This window comes from Chlorocebus sabaeus, chromosome 3, assembly GCF_047675955.1.
Source record: "Chlorocebus sabaeus isolate Y175 chromosome 3, mChlSab1.0.hap1, whole genome shotgun sequence".
NCBI lineage: Eukaryota > Metazoa > Chordata > Mammalia > Primates > Cercopithecidae > Chlorocebus > Chlorocebus sabaeus.
Genome location: NC_132906.1, coordinates 95,164,775 through 95,185,568, shown reverse-complemented (window position 1 = coordinate 95,185,568; position 20,794 = coordinate 95,164,775). Strand labels below are relative to the sequence as shown.

At 60.7% G+C, this 20,794-nt stretch overlaps 1 protein-coding gene and 1 long non-coding RNA gene across 4 annotated transcripts in view; one reads left to right on the top strand and one right to left on the bottom strand.

Moving 5' to 3' along the window:
- Positions 1–14,698, top strand: part of GAS6 (growth arrest specific 6) — a 45,426-nt gene extending 30,728 nt beyond the window's left edge. Inside the window, exons 7-15 of the mRNA XM_073014540.1 lie at positions 194–316; positions 1,162–1,283; positions 2,420–2,538; positions 2,660–2,849; positions 5,021–5,185; positions 6,221–6,389; positions 11,710–11,885; positions 13,073–13,301; positions 14,230–14,698. Of these exons, the coding sequence (XP_072870641.1) occupies positions 194–316; positions 1,162–1,283; positions 2,420–2,538; positions 2,660–2,849; positions 5,021–5,185; positions 6,221–6,389; positions 11,710–11,885; positions 13,073–13,301; positions 14,230–14,384 (1,448 nt within the window). The 3' untranslated portion in view covers positions 14,385–14,698. The remainder of the gene's footprint in view (positions 1–193; positions 317–1,161; positions 1,284–2,419; positions 2,539–2,659; positions 2,850–5,020; positions 5,186–6,220; positions 6,390–11,709; positions 11,886–13,072; positions 13,302–14,229) is intronic.
- On the bottom strand, positions 2,709–20,449 carry LOC119627577 (uncharacterized). Of its 3 annotated transcripts, XR_012092651.1 has the most exons (5): positions 20,146–20,449; positions 14,685–14,910; positions 13,928–14,044; positions 4,659–6,846; positions 2,709–4,384 (listed from the first exon to the last, which is right to left on the bottom strand). It is a non-coding gene; the product is annotated as an uncharacterized lncRNA (long non-coding RNA). The 3 variants fall into 3 exon arrangements; XR_012092649.1 differs by having other exon boundaries at positions 2,709–6,846; XR_012092650.1 differs by having other exon boundaries at positions 2,709–5,303; positions 20,146–20,448.
- Between the last annotated feature and the right edge of the window lie 345 nt (positions 20,450–20,794).

The following is a 20,794-nucleotide window of genomic DNA, read 5'->3' as shown; positions in this document are numbered from 1 at the left end:
ATCAGAAGCATGCCCCCAACACCCCGGGAGCTGCCCGGTCAGGGGAGGAGGGGAGGGAATTGGGGCCAGGGCGCGTTGGCCCCACAGAGCCTGGGTGTGATGTCCGGGTGGTGCCCTGGCCAGCCCCTGCAGCCACCTGCCCCAGCCCCGTCTGAGATGCTGCCATGCTGAGGTTGGCCGGTTTTGCTTGCAGACATAGACGAGTGTGCAGACTCGGAGGCCTGCGGGGAGGCACGCTGCAAGAACCTGCCCGGCTCCTACTCCTGCCTCTGTGACAAGGGCTTTGCGTACAGCTCCCAGGAGAAGGCCTGCCGAGGTACCCATGCCACGCGGTCACCCTCGGGTTCTCTCCTCCTCCTCTGACGCCCAAGCCCAGACACGGGTGCCAGTCACTGCCTGAGCCAGGGCAGTTGCTAACAACTGGGCGCTTCTGGTGAAAGAAAGTCTCTTTCTCCCTGTTTCTGTCAGCCTGGTAATGGCCTGTTCTACCACCATGCCCCCAACACACGTGAGCACACACACCCATGCCCCTTGTGCACAAGAACATACCACGCACATGCATATGCACCGCATGTACACACGTGCGTACCCTTCTCCACCTGCGTAGATGGGGCTTCTCCCCAAAGGTATGGGGAGCAGCAAGCCTCCCTCTACTGTTCTCTCTTTTCAGCCGCCATGGGGGGACCCTGTTGGCTGCAGAGCCTCCAAGAGGGGCCATGCCCCCAGTGATGGGAACAGGGGCTGAGTAGGCAGACAGAGAGGGTGGGGAGGCCCAGGCTGCCTGCACTGACCTCCATCTCCCACCACAGCTGTCGGCGCCTCTGTGCTCCCGGGGACACCTCACTGCACAGCCCGGGCCTTGTTCTTCCTAGACCTGCCGTCCACACCAGCCCAGCGGCGGGAGTGGGTCTGGCCCGTTGGGAGCATCCCCCAGAACACCTGTAGCACTTTCGCTCCCTCAAGAAAGAGGCTGTCAGGAGCAGGCCGAGGGTGCACTCCTAGCTTTCCAATGGGGCCTACAAACCCCAGGCTGCACCCGTTAGAATCTGCACGTAATTCCTCGAGTGCACCTTGTGTGTGGTTTGAGCAGTTGTGGTGTGATCCTGCCCAGTGCGGTGTAGAGGCCTCCCCCGCTCACCGCCACTTCCCTCTGGCTGGCAGATGTGGATGAGTGTCTGCAGGGCCGCTGTGAGCAGGTCTGCGTGAACTCCCCGGGCAGCTACACCTGCCACTGTGATGGGCGCGGGGGCCTCAAGCTGTCCCGGGACATGGACACCTGTGAGGTAGGCAGCCCCTGGCCCCGCGGGCCTCTCACGGTGGTTCTGGGGGCCCTCGCCGGTGGGGGCTTTCGTGAAGACCTGGCTTTGGCTGCGGTGTTGGGGATCTCCAGGGCCACGTGGAGGTTTGGGATGAGAAACGCTTCTGCTCCCTGGAAGATGTTTGGTTGTATTTATAAAGTCTCTATGGCAACTCCCAACTCACAGTGGACCAGCGTGGTGTGGACCCCAGTGTGACACCCACGGGGCACGGTCCCCACTGCCGCATGCCAGGGAGCCAGCCTGACCGACCTGTCACACCGATGGGGATGTGGTACCCACATGGGGACGCTTCCGGGCAGGGCGGCTCTCCTCTTTCCTGTTCACCCTGGGCCTGTGCCTGGGGAGTTGACGAAAGTGAGCATTTATTTAAAAAGCAAAACCGCAGGATTCCACAGGTGAAACAGCCACCAGGACAGCTTCTCGGAGTCACAGACCTGGGACACGGCTGTGGGGCTCTTGGGTCTGGGCTGCAACGTTCGGGGCTCCCAACCAGCCCTCGCCTTGAGGTTCTTTGCCTCACTGCCTCGTGTACTCATGCAGACGGCGTCGGGCCCCTGCCAGGCGTCCAGCTCACCCTGGCTGCCCACGGTGGGCGGAGCAGGCCGGCTCAGCCCCAGCCCCAGCCCCAGCTCCTCTGTTTTCCAGGGACACCAGCTCGCACCGGCCTTGGTTCTGTCCCCCGTAGGGCAGCATGGAGGAACCACAGCCCAGAGTAGGGAACTTTCCGGGACAGCCATCTTCAAGGCATCCATATTTATTTCATTATGTGTATACTTTTTTATGATTCTCTGTACTTTTTGTATGCTTGACATATTTCATAATTTAAAAATAAAGGGTCAAGGGAAATGGGCAGGGAAGGAGGTGACAGGGACCCCCGAGAAGCCCTGTGGGAAGCAGCTGGTGCGAGCCCGTCCTTCACCTGGGAGCCCTGGTGGTGGGGCAGGTGTGACAGCCTCTGGGGCCTCGGCAGCTGGAGGTGGGGCGGCCACACTCCCGGGCGTGGGAGGAACAGTGGACCTGCTGCACGGCGGGGGCCTGGGGCTCAGGGGAGCTGGAGTGGAGGTCGCATCCCCGACTGGCGTGGTCCCCATCTGTGGCAGGACATCTTGCCGTGTGTGCCCTTCAGCATGGCCAAGAGCGTGAAGTCCTTGTACCTGGGCCGGATGTTCAGTGGGACCCCCGTGATCCGGCTGCGCTTCAAGAGGCTGCAGCCCACCAGGTGAGGAGGTGTCCACAGAAGGCAGCACAGCTTAGCACGGCCAAGATGCTGGCTGCACGGGGCCTGGGCCCGGGCTTGGCCGTATGCCCGGCACTGACTCATTTCTCCTGTGGGTGCCCAGGCTCGTAGCTGAGTTTGACTTCCGGACCTTTGACCCCGAGGGCATCCTCCTCTTCGCTGGAGGCCACCAGGACAGCACCTGGATCGTGCTGGCCCTGCGAGCCGGCCGGCTGGAGCTGCAGCTGCGTTATAATGGCGTCGGCCGCGTCACCAGCAGCGGCCCGGTCATCAACCACGGCATGTGGCAGACGGTGAGTGTGCAGCAGCCGCCCCTTCCGGGCCGCATGGGGTTCTCCCTGAGCCTGACCTGGCTGTTACTCGCTTGTGCAACCGTGGAGATGAGCTCTGGGGCCTATACCTGCTGCATGCGGGCAGGACAGGGACCCCTGCCCCGTTCAGTTCATGCTCTGGGGCACAAGGACCCCTGCCCTGTTTAGTTCATGCTCTGGGGGACAAGGACCCCTGCCCCGTTCAGTTCATGCTCTGGGGGACAGGGACCCCTGCCCCGTTCAGTTCATGCTCTGGGGCACAAGGACCCCTGCCCTGTTTAGTTCATGCTCTGGGGGACAAGGACCCCTGCCCCATTCAGTTCATGCTCTGGGGGACATGGACCCCTGCCCCATTCAGTTCATGCTCTGGGGGACATGGACCCCTGCCCTGTTCAGTTCATGCTCTGGGGCACAGGGACCCCTGCCCTGTTTAGTTCATGTTCTGGGGGACAAGGACCCCTGCCCCGTTCAGTTCATGCTGTGGGGGACAGGGACCCCTGCCCCGTTCAGTTCATGCTGTGGGGGACAGGGACCCCTGCCCCGTTCAGTTCATGCTGTGGGGGCTCACTGCAGTGCTCTAGGCCTCTCTGCTGTTTCACCACGTATCAGCCTGGCTCCCTCAGAAGGGGGCCTCAAGTGCAACCTGTGAGTTTGGTCTCCCGGAGTTCAGGTCGCTCTTGGCTCAGGTGGGAACCCGTGGTTCTCAGCCCCTGGGGACCCAGGGCTGTGTCTGGAGGTCATACTGTTTATCCTGAGCGGGGCGGGGAACAGAGGCCAGGGCTGTGTCTGGAGGCCGTACTATTTATCCTGAGTGGGGCGGGGAACAGAGGCCAGGGGTGTGTCTGGAGGCCGTACTGTTTATCCGGGGCGGGGAACAGAGGCCAGGGCTGCTTGATGCTGCACGCAGGGTGCCCCACCAGGGGAGGAAGCCACGACTGAACCTGCACCACAGGTACCGCTCCTGCCATACGTGTCTCCCTGGCCGTGGACAGGCCAGGCGCCACCCACCCACCTTTCCCCGTAGGACGGCGTGGACGCTGCCGTCCCTGAACTCTGGCTCCCAAGGCCTGCTGGTCAGTGCAGTCATGCATGCCAGGGGTCCAGGTGACCTCACCGGGGCTGCCCCTTGCCAGAAACGTCCTGACCACCTGGACCCCAGCCCCATGGGCAGCCTGAGGGGTCCTGGTCAGACCTGCATTTGGGCAGCCGAGGGCAGTGGTAAAACGCGCCCACCCCACGTCCCCATCCATGGAGTGAGAGGGTCTGTAACCAACCAGGCTCCTGCCCACAGCGCTGGGCCTCCCTCACCGCACGGGGCTTTCAGAAGTAAAAGCTGGGGAGAAAGCACGTCATGTCCTTCAGAAGTGAAGATGAAGTGGAAAATTCACTCTGACCCCGCAGATGAAACACTGTAGACTTTGCTCCTATTTCCATTCTGCAGAGTAAGGCCTCGCTCCATTTTCCCAGCCTCTTAAAGGAACGGCATCTCCAAGAGCAGAAGGCTGTTCTCAGCAAAGCTACAGAAAGCAAATGGAGGGGAAGCAGTTTCAGGGATGGAGCCACGGGGTGAGGGGCCAGGGCAGGTGGCCGGAGGCGAAGTCGCCGTGGGGAGCGGTATTTCGTAGACCTGCCCAGTGACTCACAGCGGCCGCCGCGCCCCAGCAAGACGGGCCCTTCCCCGGCAGGGGAACCTCATGAGGACCCCCCCTCAACTCCACCCTCTCTAGCTGCTCCCCAGACCCAGCTGACCCGAGTTTGTACGTGTGTGTGACTCGGTTCAAACCCAAATACCTGAAAGGTGTTTTCACACAGGAACAAGGATATTCTTCTGAAGCTTAGGAATATAGTGTATCTAGTATTAGACTTCGCAGGTTTCCTGTGAGGAAAGTTTCTGGTGACCACACTGATGCACCGAGGGCCCTCCTGGCCCAGGTGATGAGCACGGACTTTCCGAGGTCGGGTCCCTCTTGGCCCAGGTGAGGATCAGGTGGTCTCCCTGAGGTCAGGTCCCTCTTGGCTCAGGTGAGGATCAGGTGGTCTCCCTGAGGTCGGGTCCCTCTTGGCTCAGGAGAGGATGAGTGTGGTTTTTCTGCAGTTGGGAGCCCTTCAGAACATGCAGTCCCACCTCTTCTCATGGCGCTGCCTCTCTTCAGATCTCTGTTGAGGAGCTGGCGCGGAATCTGGTCATCAAGGTCAACAGGGACGCTGTCATGAAAATCGCGGTGGCCGGGGACTTGTTCCAACCAGAGCGAGGACTGTATCATCTGAACCTCACGGTGGGAGGCATTCCCTTCCATGAGAAGGACCTCGTGCAGCCTGTGAGTACCGTACCTGTGCCTGTGTGGACGCGCCGTGTGCTGGGATCCCGGGAACGGTGTCAGGAAGACTCAGTCACGCCCTGCCCTGTGTTTACGATTAACCAGGTGTGGGGACGACCTAGAGGAAGGAAAGGTTTCCTAGAATTTGACAAAGTCACGGTACAGCTGTGTCATTAATTTTACCATCTCTTTTTATGAGACCCGTCTAAGTTTTCATCTGAATTGATAATAATGTTGTCTGTTTTTCAATGGAGACAAGACACAATGAAATTATTCCCTAACAGAACAACAAACTTTTTTGGACAATTTCCAAGAACATTTTGTGTTTTGTAACTCTGCCATGAGTCTCATAAGGGAAGAACAGCCATGGTGGGGCGGCCAGTGTGGGCCCTTTCTCCAGGTCCTGCCTTCTCTCCCCTTCAGCACAGCACACGCCTGTGCCCCCGACCTGTGTCTCCAGCCCCCACGCACTGACATCTAAGCCTTCATCCTGGGTGTTTTCACTCCCACACCAGACAGGAGAAGGGCACACGTCTTCGCGTCTGTGGGCGCTGAGTGTCGGCGGTGCCTGTGCTGAAGCCAGCCCTTCAGTGTTATGAGGGGCCCCTGCTTCCCAGGCCCACGGACTGCCTGGTGCTGGGACTTTGCCTGGCTCGCCCCTCCTTGTTTCACAGATAAGGGGGTTGCCCTGATTTGCCCACAGCCATATTGAATATTGAATAATTCACGTGAGTGCTGGATGGTTAAACAATCCGTATCGTTTGACCTTGGACCCACGTGGCTTTTTCCGTCCTTTCCTAGCTTTAAAATTAACCTGTATTTCCTGAGCATACACCAGTGCAAACGGGTATTCTGCAGCGGGTCATTTTGTAAAGTGAGGAAACCTCCTGTGAAATCACCACCACCAGTGGGATTGGCCCATTTTTGCAGTAGGTCTGCACTTGCTGCGGCTGCGGAGGCACCACCCACTGCCTGGGGTGTCCGGCACTGGCCTCCCGCTCCCAGGAAGCCACGGAGATTTCTCTGCCTTTCCAGATAAACCCTCGTCTGGACGGCTGTATGAGGAGCTGGAACTGGCTGAACGGAGAAGACACCACCATCCAAGAAACGGTGAAAGCGAACACGAAAATGCAGTGCTTCTCGGTGACAGAAAGAGGCTCCTTTTACCCGGGGAGTGGCTTTGCCTTCTACAGCCTGGACTACAGTAAGTCTTGGCTCTTCCCGTTGGGGCGGCTGTGGCTGCACCTTCAGGCATACGCTGAGAGCAAGCAGACGGCCTCAGATGGCAGCGTCAGGACAAGCTGAGGCTCCTCCGGTTCCAGGGCAGGGCGGGGTGGGCAGAGGTGTGCGCAGAGGCCCCCCTCTCAGGATGGCTCTGCAGGTCACTCAGTTCAGAGTCAGCCAGTGAAGAAGAAATGACAGAGATGTGCCGAGAAGATGCTTGCCAGGCTGGTGCGGGGAGGCCGGGGAGGCTGGGAGGCCCTAGAGGGTCCTTTGCAGAAAGTCCTGAGACAGTACCAGCCTTAGGACTTGTCCAGAGGCACATGGAAGCTCTCAGTAATGTGGTGGACACTGCGGTCACCAATGACCCGGTGAGACATCTACAACAGGAGGTGTCTAAAAACAGCAATGAAGCTGCCTGGGGGACAGTGAACTCAGGCCTGAAAAAGGAGGACAGGGTAGGTGTGAGCTGCTGGCCCAGTCCTGCGGTGCCCTGGGGAAGGTGCTGCCGCCCTCCCCGGTGAAGGCCCTGGAGCTGCTATGCGGATAGAGTTACTGCTCAGCCCGCCCTGCCTCACATTCCCACCCCACATGGGTCCCACTGGGGCACCGCAGCCCGACCCTGTTCCTGAACACCGAGCCGTTTATGGCGAAGCCCCCACATGCACAGAGGGCAGACAGCGCCCCCTCCATCAGATCTCAGGGCTGCCAGCCCTCAAGCACCCAGCAGGAACCCCTGGGTGTTTCAAGGGGGTCCACGCGGAGCAAAGGGGAGGGTCCTGCCCCGTCTCCTGAGCCAGATCCAGTGTCCGCGTCTCTCCCTGGGTGTAAAAAGCGTGACCGTGTCAGGAAAGGCATCTGTGAGAAAAGCCCGTCTGCCACTGTGCACGCATTCTCCCTCAGTCTCGATTTTTCACTTACAAATCTAGAGCATCATTATAATGTTTGACATGAAATCATGTCATACGAAATGCTTAAATCATTTTTTCACTTAATATCGTACACATTTCTCAGGGGTAACTTTACGCAGGCATCACAGGGGCCGTTTCCAGTGACTGCCGGCCACGTCTGCCAGCCCGTTTTGGTCTATCCAGACTGAAGCAGTTAGAGCTCCATGCGTTCCCAGCGAATCTCAGACTATACCAGTAACATCTCTTAAAGACAGAAGAGACTTGCTGGGAACGGTAGCTCTGGCCTGGCTCACTTTGCAGCGACTCAGCCTGGGCTCAGGCTCACAGATCTCCAGGTCTGTGCAGCCTCCACGCGAGGGGCCACGTGGAGCCGAGAAACCTTCCCGGGGAGAGCAGAGGCCGGTGCCCTCGTGAAGCCCCTGATGGCCAGCACGTGCCCGGTTCCTGACGGGAGCTTCCTTTTTTTTTTTTTTTTGAGATGGAGTTTTGCTCTCTGGAGTGCAATGGCACCATCTCGGCTGCACCTCCCAGATTCGCACCACAACCTCTGCCTCCTGGGTTCAAGCGATTCTCCTGCCTCAGCCTCCCGAGTAGCTGGGATTACGCCACCACACCCAGCTAATTTTGCATTTTTGGTAAAGATGGGGTTGCTCCATGGTTGGTCAGGCTGGTCTCGAACTCCCGACCTTAGGTGATCCACCCACCTCGGCCTCCCAGAGTGCTCCGATTACAGGCGTGAGCCACCACACCCAGCCGGGAGCTTCCATTTTAAAGGACACCATCATCTCTCCTTTCACAGGTGATGGAGACCAGCCAACAGGAGAATTTTTGTTGTTACTTTTTGTTTCTGTTGCTGTATTTTTGTTACTTTTTCTGATTTTGTGTTTCAATGCCATATATGGCTGTTGAGAACTGACCTGGCGGGTACCAGCTAGGGACAGGCAGGACAGGCGATGTGGGTTTGAGGTGCACACAGCCCCGTGGGAAAGAGACAGGGAAGCCAGCACAATTCACTGTGACCCCACTCGGCCCGCAGTGTGAGGCCCCCGATCACAAATCCATACACACATTGATTTGGGGTCCTTTTTCCTAAAACAGCTTCTTTGTTAGGACTTTGGAATTCTGGGTGAGATAGAAACACTGAAAACAGGGTGGAGGTTTTATCTTCTGGCTTCTTAGTCCACGGAGGGCTCAGCGTGGAGAAGACATGCAGTGGTATTCTCCCTGGGAGAACCAGAATTCAGCCCTTCCTACTAGCATACGTTTTGGGGCACTTTTGTATGAGCTACGGATGCCACGTGATTTCATTCAGATGCGTTACATGTGACACACGTGGGTTCATGCGCACACGCAGCGCGTGAGTGGAAAACCCCACTGAGGGAGGAGCAGAGCAAAGACTGACAGCGCAGACCCCAGACCGCGCGTGCTCCTGACAGCGCAGACCCCAGACCGCGCGTGCTCCTGACAGCGCAGACCCCAGACCGCGCGTGCTCCTGACAGCGCAGGCCCCAGACCGCGCGTGCTGCTGACAGCTCAGGCCCCAGACCGCGCGTGCTCCTGACAGCGCAGGCCCCAGACCGTGCGTGCTGCTGACAGCTCAGGCCCCAGACCGCGCGTGCTCCTGACAGCTCAGACTCCAGACCGCGCGTGCTCCTGACAGCACAGACCCCAGACCGTCTGTGATCCTGACAGCACAGACCCCAGACCGCGCGTGCTCCTGACAGCTCAGACCCCAGACTGCCTGTGATCCTGACAGCTCAGACCCCAGACCGCGCGTGCTCCTGACAGCTCAGATCCCAGACCACCCTTGCTGCTGACAGCACAGACCCCAGACCGCCTGTGATCCTGACAGCTCAGACCCCAGACCACCCTTGCTGCTGACAGCTCAGACCCCAGACTGCAGGTACTCCTGACAGCTCAGAACCAGACCGCACATGCTCCTGACAGCGCAGACCCCAGACCGCACATGCTCCTGACAGTGCAGACCCCAGACTGCGCGTGCTCCTGACAACTCAGACCCCAGACCACCCTTGCTGCTGACAGCACAGACCCCAGACCGCCTGTGATCCTGACAGCTCAGACCCCAGACCGCGCGTGCTCCTGACAGCGCAGACCCCAGACCGCGCGTGCTCCTGACAGCGCAGACCCCAGACCGCGCGTGCTCCTGACAGCGCAGACCCCAGACCGCGCGTGCTCCTGACAGCTCAGACCCCAGACCGCGGGTGCTCCTGACAGCTCAGACCCCAGATCGCGCGTGCTCCTGACAGCTCAGACCCCAGACCGCGGGTGCTCCTGACAGCTCAGACCCCAGACCACCCTTGCTGCTGACAGCGCAGACCCCAGACCGCCTGTGATCCTGACAGCTCAGACCCCAGAACGCAGGTGCTCCTGACAGCTCAGACCCCAGACCGCAGGTGCTCCTGACAGCTCAGACCCCAGACCGCGCGTGCTCCTGACAGCGCAGACCCCAGACCGCCTGTGATCCTGACAGCACAGACCCCAGACCGCGCGTGCTCCTGACAGCGCAGACCCCAGACCGCGCGTGCTCCTGACAGCTCAGATCCCAGACCACCTGTGATCCTGACAGCTCAGGCCCCAGACCGCGCGTGCTGCTGACAGCGCAGACCCCAGACCACAGGTGCTCCTGACAACTCAGACCCCAGACCGCACGTGCTCCTGACAGCACAGACCCCAGACCGTCTGTGATCCTGACAGCACAGACCCCAGACCGGGCGTGCTCCTGACAGCTCAGATCCCAGACCGCGCGTGCTCCTGACAGCTCAGATCCCAGACCGCCCTTGCTGCTGACAGCACAGACCCCAGACCGCCTGTGATCCTGACAGCTCAGACCCCAGACCACGTGTGTTCCTGACAGCTCAGATCCCAGACCACCCTTGCTGCTGACAGTACAGACCCCAGACCGCGCGTGCTCCTGACAGTGCAGATCCCAGACCGCGTGTGCTCCTGACAGCTCAGACCCCAGACCGCGCATGCTCCTGACAGCTCAGATCCCAGACCACCTGTGATCCTGACAGCTCAGATCCCAGACCACCTGTGATCCTGACAGCTCAGGCCCCAGACCGCGCGTGCTGCTGACAGCGCAGACCACGCCTGCTCTTGACAGCTCAGACCCCAGACCACAGGTGCTCCTGACAACTCAGACCACAGACCGCATGTGCTCCTGACAGCACAGACCCCAGACCGTCTGTGATCCTGACAGCACAGACCCCAGACCGCGCGTGCTCCTGACAGCTCAGATCCCAGACCGCGCGTGCTCCTGACAGCTCAGATCCCAGACCACCCTTGCTGCTGACAGCACAGACCCCAGACCGCCTATGATCCTGACAGCTCAGACCCCAGACCACGTGTGCTCCTGACAGCTCAGATCCCAGACCACCCGTGCTCCTGACAGCTCAGATCCCAGACCACCCTTGCTGCTGACAGCACAGACCCCAGACCGCGCGTGCTCCTGACAGTGCAGATCCCAGACCGCGTGTGCTCCTGACAGCTCAGATCCCAGACCGCACGTGCTCCTGACAGCACAGACCCCAGACCGCCTGTGATCCTGACAGCTCAGACCCCAGACCACGTGTGCTCCTGACAGCTCAGATCCCAGACCACCCTTGCTGCTGACAGCACAGACCCCAGACCGCAGGTGCTCCTGACAACTCAGACCCCAGACCACCCTTGCTGCTGACAGCACAGACCCCAGACCGCGCGTGCTCCTGACAGTGCAGACCCCAGACCGCGCGTGCTCCTGACAGCTCAGACCCCAGACCACGGGTGCTCTTGACAGCTCAGACCCCAGACCGCGGGTGCTCTTGACAGCTCAGACCCCAGACCGCGGGTGCTGGTGCTCCTGACAGCTCAGACCCCAGACCGCACATGCTCCTGACAGCGCAGACCCCAGACCACCACGCTCCCGACAGCTCTTGTCCGTACTCTTGGCTCACGCTGAGCCCTGTGCTGCTGCTCAGAAGCTGCAGGTGAGACTCGAGGCACGAGGCCATGCACCTGTACGTGCTCTGAGGAAGGAGCTGCCAGGCGCTCCTGAAACAAGAGGACATCAGAGGAAGGCAGGGACAGGCCTGCATCCCATGGTGCACAGCCCGTGTCCCCTCAGGCAGGTCTGTGTGGCCTGGTGGTCGCCTAGAGCGGATTTGGAAGTGGGGTACTGGTGTGGCCAGGGAGAGACAGCCTGGGGGTCCCCGGTGGCTCTGGGCTCTGGGCCAGGATCTGAACCAGACTCTCGAGTTTTCCGTCACATCCCAGATCGGGGCCGTCCACGCAGCTTCCCACCGCGGCCAGGACTGCGTCTCTCAGGACCCCGCTCCGACCTCACTGTGGCCTCTCCACTGCATCCCACCCTATAACGCACCGTTTTCATCGCAGTGCGGACCCCTCTGGACATCGGGACAGAATCGACCTGGGAAATAGAAGTCGTGGCTCACATCCGCCCGGCCGCAGACACGGGGGTGCTGTTTGCGCTCTGGGTCCCCGACCTCCGTGCCGTGCCTCTCTCTGTGGCCCTGGTAGACTATCACTCCACAAAGAAGCTCAAGAAGCAGGTAGGGCCTCCGCCACCCGGGGTGTCCTGACCGGCTCGTCCCACAGGCACGTGGGCCGCACTCTCTGGCAGGGGACGGAGGGGCCTGGGTGGGATCCCCAGGGAGCCGCAAAAGCCTCTGACCAGAGGTCCGATGAGCCAAACCTGGCGCGGGCCGCCCTTCCGACTGTGGGGGTGGTTTGGACACACATCACCGCCACACGGCTGACTGGGGGGGCCGGTGCCTGCGAGCCACACTTGGCCCACAGTGTGGGAGCTTTTCCCGTTCGGCTGGGCAGATGGTGGCTCACAGCAAACTGAATTAGTCTCTCACGTTTAAGTCAGATGATTTCAGCAACAAACTCAGTTTTCCAATTCGCCTGGAAAAGTCAGATCTGTGACCTCGGCTGGTGCCCCCCACAGCGTCTCTCCCTGGGGGACAGTGGGTGGAGCTGAGTGCAGCTGCCCCTTGGATGAGGTCTCCCACCCCCGGTCCTCACAATAAGTCAGCTGTCTTGGGCCGGGGGAGTCATGCTGTTTTCCCCACAGAACAATCAGGAGGTGACAGAAACAGGTTGGATTCTCTCGCTCCTGTGCCAAGGAGGACGACATGGGTCAAACCAGAGAGGCCCTTGTTCTCCAAGTCTGCCCACCCCAGGGCCCTCCTGGTTGCCTGGATGCAACAGTGACAGGCTTGGTTCACGGAAATGCTCATCACCAGGGCCAGACGCAATCCCAGCATCTGGAATAAACAGCCGCCCTTATGTAGCAACAGCTGACCCCTGGGCTGGGGAGTGGGCAGCTGGGCTGCGGTGCCAGCGTGAGAGCCCACCAGGCTGGGAGTCCACCACCACAGGGTTGGGCCCTGGGTCCCCGTCAGGGACACACCAGTTCCTGGTCAAGTGCAGCCTCGGTCCTGTGTGTGCCTGGGGCTGGGGTTGACCCTCTGACACTCAACCTGGGGGCCACACCTGCTCCCCCACAGCCTCCCAGGCTGGCCCCTGGCTTTACGCGCAGAGAAGCTGAGCCCCAGGTGAGGTGGGGGCGTCATCCACAGTCAGCGAGCATCCAGACCCAGGGCTGCAGGGAACCCTGGACGGAGACAGGCCTGCGGTGTGGGGGCGGCCGGCAGCTGTGAGGACCAGCTTGGACCTAACGGCTTATGTGGGGGCGGCCCGCAGGCCCTGACCACATCTCGGTCTCCTGCAGCTGGTGGTCCTGGCCGTGGAGCACGTGGCCTTGGCCCTAATGGAGATCAAGGTCTGCGATGGTCAAGAGCACATGGTCACTGTCTCGCTGAGGGAGGGTGAGGCCACCCTGGAGGTGGACGGCACCAGGGGCCAGAGTGAGGTGAGCGCCGCGCAGCTGCAGGAGAGGCTGGCCGTGCTCGAGAAGCACCTGCGGAGCCCCGTGCTTACCTTTGCCGGCGGCCTGCCAGGTAGGTGCTCCCTGCCCTGCTCATCCCGGGCGAGGGGCTCCAGGGATGCCCAGCTTGGTCACCCCAGATCGAACCTGGACAGGCTGGTGTTTCTGGTTGTGTGTTTTAAGAGGAAGGGGAAGTCCAGGTGGGTCCTTAGCGGCCATTATGGTGCCTCCATGCCGGTCAGGTCGTCAGCTGAGGCTGAGAAACACATACAGGGGCTGGCATTGGCCTGAGTCAGATCCCGTGAACCGGCATCTTCAGGGAGCGTTTGTCCACACCCATCAGACCGGCCCCTGGGGAGAGGGCTGGGCAGACCTCAGGCCAGGCTGCAGTTGGGACCCACGGCTGTCACCACAGCTGTTAGCAGCCAGCCCCTCCCGCGTCCAGCAGGGCGCCCCGCCGTGTCCCATGGGCTACACAGCACAGAGGCTGGGACCAGGGATGTCCTTGCCATTAGCTGGGAGGGTGAACAGGAAGGCACGTGGGAGCCCGCTAGTCCTCGGCTGCCTGCAGGTTTTCACTTGCAGCAAATGGCAGGATTTCTGTCTTGGCTGCCAGACACAGACTCCACTTAGTTTTAATAAACAGAGCTTTGAAGAGGATGAGAGCAAGCCAGGAGGCCTGCAGCCTGAATGACTCACCGGGCAAAGAAGAAGATCGCGTTTAATCGATGGGACTGTCTGTGCTCCCGGCGGGGAAGGGAGGGCCGGCGTCTGCAGAGCCCAGGCTGGCGGATGCCTCCTACTTGTCTGCCGGGTCTGCAGCCGAACAAACAGGGACAGAAGTTAGAGAAGAAAGGGAAATCCTGCCCTTTCAGAGGAAACCCAGGGCTGGCCACAAGCGCTTCCTAGGGTGGGGGGCCAGGCAGGGACCGGCCACGCGGTGATCCCTGGGACCCAGGCTGGGTCTGCTAAGATGTGTTTGTTCTCTCCCCGCGGCCCAGATGTGCCAGCGACTTCAGCGCCAGTCACCGCCTTCTACCGCGGCTGCATGACACTGGAGGTCAACCGGAGGCTGCTGGACCTGGACGAGGCGGCGTACAAGCACAGTGACATCACCGCCCACTCCTGCCCGCCCGTGGAGCCCGCCGCAGCCTAGGCCCCCATGGGACGCAGCAGGCTCCTCAGCCTCTGTCCGAAACAGCAGGGAGGAGCACGGGGGCTCCTCACCACGTGGGGCCACCTGAGAGCTGGGCTTTCCTTTGTGACCGTCTTGGCCTGTAACATATCTGTAAATAGTGAGATGGACGTGGGGCCTCTGACGCCGCGCACTCAGCCGCAGGCCCGGGCACGGGGAGGCCGGCGCAGGGCAGAGCGGGTTCGAAGAAAATAATTCTCTATTATTTTTATTACCAAGCGCTTCTTTCTGACTCTAAAATATGGAAAATAAAATATTTACAGAAAGCTTTGTAACACTGCGTTGGCCGCCATCTGCTCCCCGCGGGGTTCTCGGCACGTAGCAGCGTCTGGGATGAGCGGGGCTGCCAGGGCTCCAGGCTGCACGCTTGGCCGCTCCAAAGATCCCTCTTTTCTGCTCCCAGCCTGGTTGGGTGGCCACGGTCTGCTCCTCGGGAGCCTCTGACTCTGGTAGTGAGGGCAGGGGCTGGAGCCTCAGTTTACTTGTTCTGCAAATGGGGAGAAAGCCCCGCTCAGCCCTCACCACGGGCAGCCAGTCAGTGCCGAGTGAGGAGGGCACGGTGAGGGCTTGGCACACAAACGCAGGCTGCTCGGACAGCGGCCTCTGAGCCAGCCTGGAAGGGACCCCGAGCTGGGACCGAGGGCAGGAAGATGCCAAGGTGGCACCTGCACCCCTGTGCCATCCCACCCCCACCCTCCTGCACAGACCCACTTGCTTCCGGGGCTCAAGCGTGTTCTGTTGAGAAAAGGAAACGCTGCTTTCTGTGTGTCTCAGTCTGCAGTAGAGCTTGCCGGGAGCAGAGCCAGCCCCGCTTCCCACGTCCCCTCTGGCAGGGTCCCCATGTCCCTCAGCCTCAGCTTCCTTGTCTGCAAGGGGTGGAGCGGTCACTGCTGCTCTCTGACCCCAGCAGGCCACGAGTCTGCAGGGAAGGTTGGGGCAGCCGGAACGCCGTGAGGCAGGTGCCTGAGATGCAGTCGGGACCCTGCCTGCCTCCTGGAAGGATGTTGGAGCCGCAGCTGGTGGGGGCCGTGGAGTGGGGGCCACGGAGTGGCTGCTCCTCCTTGGTCCCAGGGGGACGACCAAGACGCGTGGCTTGATGCTCCCGTGGGACGCGGCCACCTGTGCTAGAGCCTCTATCTGGGCCAAACGTGGGTCCCCAGGGCAGGTGCTGCCACTGCAGGGGCCACACGGGGGACCAGGGAGGGTTTCAGCATCTGAGACCCAGACTGGGGTTTTACTTGAAGACCAAACCCCCACCTGTGCTTGGAGCTCCCTGGGCGGGAGTGAGACACAGGGCAGCTGGGAGCAGCCACACCTCCCACCAGTCAGTCCCGGAGCTGCGCCCGCCGGGCAGGACAGGCTGTGCATCGGGGCCTCTTCGCCTCTGCCTGGCTGGGGTCAGCGCTTGACCCAGAGAAAAGCCGGGTGGAGAAGGACAGAATCCTGAGAACCCGTCCAGGGATAAATCACCACAAATGAACTGCAAAGAGGTTTCTAGAAAGGCCTGTGGCTTTGAAGGCCACACGGGAGGCCCCGCTGGCTGGACTGACAAGGTGGCATCGGCCGAGTGGGCTCCTGAGGGAGCAGCTCCGGGCCTGACGGCTGTGGAATGGGCAGAGCTTCTCCAAGGCTCCGGGAGCCAGCAACACTCACGCCCACCTGGAGGGAGCCTGCCCGCCTGGGCCGAGCTCACCCCACGGATGGACAGCCAGCCAGGCACCTTGCCAGGGGCCATGCACAGGGCCCTGGCCCTGGGGCCCCATCCCCTGCTGCCAGAGCTGCCCAGCGCATCCACACTGGAGTCTCCATGCCCTGGTGGTCCCTGAGGGTCCTTGGCAGACCCACCCTGTGTCTCTGGGGCTCTTGTTGACCAATGCCAGTTCTGAGCTCCTCGGGCCACATCCCACGACCCTGTGCCATCATGGGCATGACGCCACTTGCTCTGGACACACTGGGGAAGGGCCTCTTGTTCTTCCCAAAATCTTGGCAGCATCTGGGTAGAAGTTCCGTTGACTCAGGGCTGCAGCCTGAATTCAGGACTTGAACCTAGTCTAAGAGGTACTGCAGGCAACTTTCGCATCGGTACCATGAGAAAATAGTGACGGGGGAAGCGTTGACCTCAGAGGGCAGACGCCAGGCTCCCGCTGCTGGCTCCTTTCAGAAACGTCCATCTGCAGCCAGCGGCCCTGTGTGTGTGTGACGGCCCTCACCAGCCTCGCCCAGCAGCACGTGCACTTTCCGCAGGCAGACGCGCTTTCTCCACTCGGGCCAGGACAGGTGGCCACTGGCTGCTCACACGGTCGGGGACCCGAGGCCCCCACACTGGCTCCAGGGTGCCCAGGTACTGGTTGGCTGAGGATGGTAGAGTCCAGGGCTTGGATCTGCCCATCTGGAGCACAGGAGCCCAGTTCCAGGAGGCCTCAGGCGTGGATGCTGACGGCTCACTGAGCAGGTCCACTCGTCTGACCCTGACGGTCCAGAGCCAGCCGACCAGAGCTCCAAGAAGCCCGTGAAACAGCCCCCTGAGCCCCAGGAGAGCCCTGCACTGCCCACCACACGGCCTCGCACGGCCACAGGGGCCACAGCCTGCACTGCCCACCACACGGCCTCGCACGGCCACAGGGGCCACAGCCTGCACTGCCCACCACACGGCCTCGCACGGCCACAGGGGCCACAGCCTGCACTGCCCACCACACGGCCTCGCACGGCCACAGGGGCCACAGCCTGCACTGCCCACCACATGGCCTCGCACGGCCACAGAGGCCACAGCCGCACGCTAGGATCCAGCCCCCAGCTTGGTACTGCATTGTCCATCAGATCACATTGGTGGGCCCCCCCAGTGCTCTCCCCAAATGTTCCCCGGCTGGCTGGGAGCCTGCTCCTGCCCAGCCTCCATCCTCCCCAGGTCAAGACAGCCAGGAGCAAAAACAGGCAACAGCCAGCCTCGGGGACGGGGACGTGGTGAGGTCCCCACAGACACAGGCCACAGTCACCAGTGTTCTCAGGACAAAACCCTCCGCCTGGGTTTCTGCTCTGGCCCCACAGGAATCAGGAACTTCTGTTTCCTGATATTGTTTTCTTAGAGTTCCAGGGGTGCCAGAAGTTATAATAACCACTGTCCCAAACAAGCAAAACCAATGGTGCTAGGAATTGCAACACAGAGGCCCAGCCAGGCCTGTCATATTGGCGACCTGGCACCCTCCAAAACCAGGCATGTCTGGGGTGTGCAAGAGGATAGGAAGACAGAGCACGTGGTTCTAGTGTGGGCGCCCTGGGGAGGGAGGAGGGAAGTGTCCCATGCAGGGAGGAGCGAGAGTTCCCCATACAGGGAGGGGGGATGTGTCCCTGGAGGGAGGAGGGACGTGCCCCGTGGAGGGAGGAGGGACGTGCCCCGTGGAGGGAGGAGGGACGTGCCCCGTGGAGGGAGGAGGGGTGTGTCCCAGGAGGGAGGAGGGAAGTGTCCCAGGAGGGAGGGGGGATGTGTTCCAGGAGGGAGGAGGGACAGCCCTGACTCTGGGCTGGAGAGGAGGAGGGAGGCTTGGGATTGTTTTGCGGGTGGGGTCCTTTGATCTGGCCGTGTCCTGTGCCCAGCAGATGCAGCAGTGCCCCCTCCTGGACACTCCACCTCATGACAACACGAAATGCCTGCAGAAGTTGGCTGCTGTGCCCTGGGCCCGGAGCCTCTGTGGAAACACTGCTCTAAACACAAAGAAACGTTTCCTCCTACTTCACGTAATACAGAAAATATGAACATCAGGTATTTAAATGCCAACGGAAGCGTAAAGCGAATGTACAGCCGGACTAATCCCAGCCTGGCCTGTTTGTAGAAGCTCCAGCTCCAGCCCCTGCCTGCAAAGCGAGACGGGTCACCAGCCCCAGGGTCGAGGTCTCCACGAGGGAGAGGGGAAGGTCCACTCCATGGTGCCCTTGTTTCAAGCATGTTTTCCGCTTACTGAATTCCATCAGTTAAAGGTCTAGGAAACAGAAAGGGAAGTGGTGTGTGTTGCCGTCTGAGGATCTGCTGACGGGCCCTGGCCTCGTGGAATCCTCCTCTGCCTGTGGGTCTCCGGAGTTTCGGAGGTATCTCTGCTCCCACCGTGGGGCCTGGTGGCCACAGAGTCCCCAAGTCTGCAGAAGGAGCTGCTCTGCGTGGCAAGGGTGATGACCGTGGCTCTTGTTCACTGAGCACAGCCGGCGGCCGGCACTGCGCGAGGCGCCAATGCAGCCCCATGAGGCCATCTTCACAACAGCCTTGGGGCCTGGTTCTCCCACCCCCGTTTCCATGGAGATGTGATTCACACGGCAATAGCCACGCCTTATGAGTGCAGGGCACTGGTCGGCGGTCAGTCCATCCACCAGGCCGTCCACCTGTCACCTCCATCTGGCTCCCGGACACTCCCCACAAGAACCCATGTCTGACAGCAGTGACTGCACCTCCCTCCCTATCCAGAACACGCTCAGAACACGCTTGCCTCCCCCAGAAGAACCCGTGTCCCTGACCAGTGACTGCACCTCCCTCCCCATCCAGAACACGCTCAGAACACGCTTGTCTCCCCCAAAAGAACCCGTGTCCGTGACCAGTGACTGCACCTCTCCCCATCCAGAACACGCTCAGAACACGCTTGTCTCCCCCAAAAGAACCCGTGTCCGTGACCAGTGACTGCACCTCTCCCCATCCAGAACACGCTCAGAACACGCTTGCCTCCCAAAAAGAACCTGTGTCCGTGAGCAGTGACTGCACCTCTCCCCATCCAGAACACGCTCAGAACACGCTTGCCTCCCCCAGAAGAACCCGTGTCCCTGACCAGTGACTGCACCTCCCTCCCCATCCAGAACACGCTCAGAACACGCTTGTCTCCCCAGAAAGAACCCGTGTCCGTGAGCAGTGACTGCACCTCCCTCCCCATCCAGAACACGCTCAGAACACGCTTGCCTCCCCCAGAAGAACCCGTGTCCGTGACCAGTGACTGCACCTCTCCCCATCCAGAACACGCTCAGAACACGCTTGCCTCCCCCAAAAGAACCCGTGTCCGTGACCAGTGACTGCACCTCTCCCCATCCAGAACACGCTCAGAACACGCTTGTCTCCCCCAAAAGAACCCGTGTCCGTGACCAGTGACTGCACCTCTCCCCATCCAGAACACGCTCAGAACACGCTTGCCTCCCAAAAAGAACCCGTGTCCGTGAGCAGTGACTGCACCTCTCCCCATCCAGAACACGCTCAGAACACGCTTGCCTCCCCCAGAAGAACCCGTGTCCCTGACCAGTGACTGCACCTCCCTCCCCATCCAGAACACGCTCAGAACACGCTTGTCTCCCCCAAAAGAACCCGTGTCCGTGACCAGTGAGTGCACCTCTCCCTATCCAGAACACGCTCAGAACACGCTTGCCTCCCCAGAAAGAACCCGTGTCCGTGAGCAGTGAGTGCCTGCGCCTCCTTTCCCAATCGGCTTCTGTCTGTGGACACGCCTGCTCTGGACACGCCTGCTCTGGACACGCCTGCTCTGGACACTGCATATAAACAGAACAGAGTCTTGGTGTCTGGTGTCCTTCCCTGAGCACCATGTGTTACAGCCTCACCCCGTAGCACCCATTAGAGTTTCCTTCCTCTCCATGGCCGGGTGACCTGTGTGTGGACTGGCCACTGTAGTATTACTGTTCTCATGCTGCTAATAAAAACTTCCCCAAGACTGGGAAGAAAAAGAGGTTTAATTGGACTTACAGTTGCACATGGTTGGGGAGGCCTCACAGTCACGGTGGGAGGCCAAAGGCACCCCTTACACGGCAGCAGCAAGAGAAAACGAGGAAAAAGCGGAAGCGGAAATCCTGATCATCCCATCAAATCTCGTGAGACTTATTCACTCTCACGAGAATAGCACGGGAAAGACCAGCCCCTGTGATTCAATTACCTCCCGCTGGGTCCCTCCCACAACGCACAGGAATTCTGGGAGATGCAATTTGAAATTTGGGTGGGGACACAGCCAAACCCTATCACCCACGTCCCTTCCCCTCTCCGTGGCCGGTGGCACCTGTGGACGGACCACATCCCTCCCCCACTCAGTAGTTGCATTTGGGCTGCTTCTGACTGGGGGCTCTTGTGAGCAGTGCTGCTGTGTGAAATGTAGAAACTGAGGCAGGAGGAGGCTCCCTGTAACCAAAGGTCCCAAGCTAATAAGGGTGGGGCCAGTTTCAGTGGAGCCCTGCCCAGGGCAATGTTCTGACCCCGCCCTCCCCAGGCCTGACTTGCAGCTGCATCAGGCCCCACCCCTGAGGTGCAGGCGAAGCCTGTCTCTTGTGTGACCCAGTGAGGCAGGGCGTGCAGGTGGGACCACAGCACCCCCAAACGGTTACCCAGCACCCCCTGCCCCACC